Raw genomic sequence first — 4782 nt, forward strand, 5'->3', positions numbered from 1 at the left:
TTTGGTGTCAAGTTCAATCAGAAGGCGCTTCAATAAATAGTTAAAAGTAAAAATCGAACGAATTGGTCGTATGGTTTACAGTTACAATGATGTGCCTCACATGAACCCAAGCCGCCCCAAGCCGCCCCCCCCAAAGAAAAAAAAAAAAAAAAAAAAAACTAATGTGCTTCTCAATTCATCAAGCTGCATCAAGATATGACAGTAAGGTTTGAAGGTTGGAACTGACTCTACTCATCCATTCTTGAAGACAATAGAGCCAAGTCTCTCAAGGTTTCAGGTACAACTTGACGAAACTGCTCAAGCATTTTGATCAATGGTTCCAAGAGTCAGTGCATTTTCTTCCATGAGGAAACTGTGAAACATCCCGTTGACAGAAGTTAGAGCCATTCTCGTCAAAACACTGACAAAAGTATCAATCAATGGCACAACGTCGGGCAATACTACCGCCTCAAAGTGTCCTGCATCAACAGTCACGAGTTGCTCAATTGAGACAACAGGAATTACGGGCTTCCTCTTGCTGCCAGAATTCACATAAAGCCAAACTAAGAAAAGATCCATAGAACTCTAAAAAAGAGTCCACACATAAATTGACATGCGAAAATTACTTAAATGAAAAAATTGAGTTTAGTTATAAACCCAGCTTCATATGTTTACACATTAGTCAGTTGTTAGCGTGGAAATCATTAGTCTCCATCCGCACGATGGAAGACACTCATGCCATAGAAGTATACACTCAAGGGCAATTAGCCAAAGGGCATGTCAACTTACCTTTCTTCAAATTATGATGTTACACATATTAGATGGCTTGAGATCATAAAACTTTTCACTTCAAGTTGCTCCAACTAATTTTTCAAGCTTGTTATCATTCCCAACAGCATACAATACTTTTCTAAGCTGAAACTCAAGGTAAAGGTGCTGACATAATGGATCAGTGAAGAAAACTAACCTATAGCCCGTTTCTAGATGAAAACCATAAGAGCAAATGCTCCGCATTTCCTTCTATAGATAGCCAAAGGATTAAATTCTTCAGATGAATGGAAAAAGGAAAGATGACACGGATGACATTTAGTAGCCAATATTTTGCCATCATATGGAAATTTGAGCAACTAAATTTGTACAAAATGTTTCAGAGGATCTCAAACTTTGATCTTGAAAGTCCTCTCTTCTTTTGTCTTCCTTTTCCTAGCAAAGTGATCAACTCCTAATTTGAGAACTACCTGTAAACAGGCTATCATTATTATCAACACTCCACCCTTAGGCGTAGCACTCCTTTATGATAGTAATTTCAGTTGAAAAGGTACGCCATAAAAGCGACCATAAAATGGACCATTATCATTGGCATATATCAAACGTACACAACACATTAGTATGACTTCCTAACACAATCACTTCACAAGTCCTAGAGAAAAGCAGCATCTCATGCAAAAGATGTTCAAACTTCAAGCTGCACAAACCTTTAATGGCTTTTCTCCTTCTGAGGTGCAGATGTTTGCAGACTGGACGATGCACGGAGTGATGGTATCATTAAGAGACAATCTTTCAATAGGTCCATTCATAAGATTTTGCAAAGTTGCAGTGCATGGACCATCAAGGCAATCATTGAAAGCCACTGTTCGAGGATTTCCAGAAATGAATTGTCTCACAGATTTGATCACATCAAGATAAGCACCTTCAGAAAGAGTTTTGACCCCGTCAACAACCTGCTCAAAAGGTAAGAGAGTAATTTCTGTTAAAAAAAAAAATGTAACAAGAAAATTAAGGCAACTTGTAGTTGAAGGACTACAGGGATATATTCAACTTCCATGAAAAGGAAGCAACAGAAAATACACATATACCAGAGATCAACCAGCTAAAACTTGTGTGAAGGCATAATAACCAAGAAGATCAGAAAGTTCCTCACGACATGCAACATAAAAGCTTTTATGAGAGGAACCACCAAAAGCAAAATTTTGTTCCTTGTTTATTCTTCTTCTTCTTTTATTTGGGGGTTGGTTTGGGGGTAGGGAATGATAGAAGTGGACTTTGTACCAGCAAGGAGGTTTGAGATATATCAATGGCCTTCAAGGTAATAAGCTCCAAAAGTCTCTCAGGTGTCGACACAAGAAACTCAGGCTCACAGCTTGTCAACCTGTTAAAAAAAGTTATTTTCAGTAGAGAAATGGAAGAACAGAACTCTTCTTCACAACACACGTATATCGACCATCCATTTCATACATCACATTGGATTTTGTGATACAGCATAACTTTCAAATAGGACTAGTAATTTCGAAACCATGTTAGGAGAAAAAAGTACCCGTGAATTTGATGATCTATAGAGGTGCCGCAATGTATACTCACAGTATGTATACCAAGAGCCTTTAAGGGCTTGCAAATAGCACGTACCTAACCATGAAGGAATAGTCAACATCAGGAAATGAGAATTGGTGTAATCTGCGGCTTCTAATTTTCTAACAATTAACCAGTGAAGTTTAATCATAGAAAATAAGAAGATATTTCATATGACCATTCGAGAAAAACCTGATTTTTCAGGTTTACAAACAGACAGTTAAAAACATTAGCTTGTCTGTTGTCAATTCAAGCAGGGAAAAGAAAGTAAATTAAACTTGAGCAGAAGTAAATGAAAGAAAAAACACTCACCTCAGCAGCTTTCTCAGCTGTTGGCACAAGATATAAAAGGAAAGGGCTGGTTAAGGATAGACCTTCTTTCTCCTTCCTTGCAAAAGTATCAGCAGCAATGGACACAATCCAGGCAATTTGTTTAGCCGAAGAACAAACACCACTCGTCTCTAGAATATCTTTGCCAGATGCATAAAGTTTCCAGAATTCGATTCCCCAGGCATTAACAAACAAAGGGTTGATTGTGTCACCATTCTGAGCATTTTCATGCCACAACGCATCCTCCAACGTCTTCAGGCACAGTGTAAGAAACTTAGACGAGCAAGAGTTCTGCCAAGCAGGACCTTGTTGGCCTTGAGAATCGTTCTTCTTAATCACCTTGCCGTCTGTATTACATCTTTTCATAGGCTTACCATCAGAAGTTAGTTCTCTCTCCTGCTCTTTCTTGAGACGTTTTGTGTTATTTCCCGTATTTGGTACAGGATCAGCACCATTATCATTCCTTTCCGAAGCTGCTTTCCTTGATTTAGCGCTCTTTCCATTTTTGATATCTTTACTCAAACCGTCCTTACCATGTTGGTCATTGAATGGATTATCTGGAGTAGGAAGACTGAAACACATACCCTGTCTCACCGTGACGGCACAACAAAACAAATTTTACCAGTTCAGGAATCAATCAACATTACCAACGCAACAATAAGCATGAACAGCAACATTATGAAAGAAAAAGTTGCTCAGTCACGAGAATTTAAAACGAAAAGCGCCAACATATTTTCATATTCCTCATGGCTTACCGAGTTTTATCAAAGAAGATTACATGACTCTGAAGTCAATATGCATTGGTGGGAAAAAGCTCGATAACTGAGGTCAAATCATTCTCGAGTCTCAAAGAAAATTGAGCACATGACAGTAGAAACAAACTGAAAATTTGTACAAGCTCCCAACATTTCGCGCACTGCCTTTTTGACTGCAGCTAGAAGAGCAGAGCAGCTCAGAAAACCTAGATATCCAAATCGAATCGAACTCACTAACAACCATCAGAATCATCACCTAGCTCTCCTGAATACTACGCTAAATTCACAATTTCCGCAGCGAAACCAACGCAAGCGCAGTCATCCATTCGCCGCGACATCGACACTCGCATCTAATAATCGCGAAGCATCCTCGAGCAACAAAACTCGCTCCCATAAGAAAAAGAGAAACAACGCTTCCAGGAAACAAAGCTCGCGCGCTCGGAAAGCGAACTTCCCCGGCGTCCTCCATTCACGAGGCATCCGGCCGAACAGATAGCATAGCACGAGCGTCGCGGGATCGTGAGAAATCGAGTTTTCTACCTGGCAGGCGCGGCGCTTGCCGGACTTGCGCCGCTTCTTGGCGGCGATGATGGCGGCGACGCGGGCGGAGACGGTCGACGAGTCCTGCTTCTTCTGGAGCTTCTTCCGGTTGGTCTTGTTCTTCTTCCTCTGGACCGCGTCGTCGCCTTTCGCCATTGCAGCGCAGGCTCGAAGTTCGCGGCGGACGAGCGAGGGAGCGAGAGGGGGGGCGGCGGCTTGCGGCTGCTGGGCGGAGTCGGCGGTTTTTTAGCTGCTGCCTCCTGCGATACAGTGGCGGAGACTGGGCGGGTTGGGAATATAACATGGACCCGGGGGTAATTCCGTCGACTCGCCACGGGAGTCGTCGATTGAAGTTGGGCTGGGCTTTGTGTCGACTCTCTTTATATTTAATTGGGCCTGGGCAATTCGGGCCTAAGAAAGGAAAGGGCGGAGGCCCATTCATTTCGAGTTTTGGTTTTGCGATGGGTAGAAAATCCCACTTTGGGTCCATGAATTTGTGCGATTTTTCCAATCAAGTCCTCATACTTTTAATCCGTGTAATCAAATCCTTACACTTGCAAAACCTCTCTAATCAAGTCCCTCTCAAATCCGGGTATCTGGAGTTAACTAATCCATTGAGCTCGGCAAATTTTTTGACTTTGGGAAGCTCAAGTGTGGTGTCTATAGTGAGAATTTTTTTTTTTGGGTAAAAGGTAAGATATATATTAACTTTAAACCAATAAACTATACAACTATATAGTAAGGCAATCCGACACTAAAACTTACACTCAATGTGACAAAGTAGTCAAACCAAGTGGAAGGGTGGTGAGACAAGGAGGGAAGAGCAGAAAAT

General features: G+C 41.4%; 1 protein-coding gene across 4 annotated transcripts; it reads right to left on the bottom strand.

Annotated features, from left to right (window-relative positions):
• Window positions 1–4220, bottom strand: LOC104455806 (probable ATP-dependent RNA helicase ddx5). Of its 4 annotated transcripts, none has more exons than XM_039318254.1 (6): window positions 3951–4220; window positions 2638–3240; window positions 2294–2382; window positions 2029–2128; window positions 1455–1700; window positions 1–352 (listed from the first exon to the last, which is right to left on the bottom strand). In XM_039318254.1, exons 1-6 carry the CDS (start codon window positions 4104–4106, stop codon window positions 311–313), a joined length of 1236 nt encoding a protein of 411 aa, XP_039174188.1. In that variant the 5' UTR covers window positions 4107–4220; the 3' UTR covers window positions 1–310. The 4 variants fall into 4 exon arrangements, with proteins under 4 accessions (XP_039174188.1, XP_039174190.1, XP_039174189.1 ...); XM_039318256.1 differs by having other exon boundaries at window positions 1–458; XM_039318255.1 differs by having other exon boundaries at window positions 1–517.
• Between the last annotated feature and the right edge of the window lie 562 nt (window positions 4221–4782).

Source organism: Eucalyptus grandis, chromosome 7, assembly GCF_016545825.1.
Source record: "Eucalyptus grandis isolate ANBG69807.140 chromosome 7, ASM1654582v1, whole genome shotgun sequence".
Lineage (NCBI taxonomy): Eukaryota > Viridiplantae > Streptophyta > Magnoliopsida > Myrtales > Myrtaceae > Eucalyptus > Eucalyptus grandis.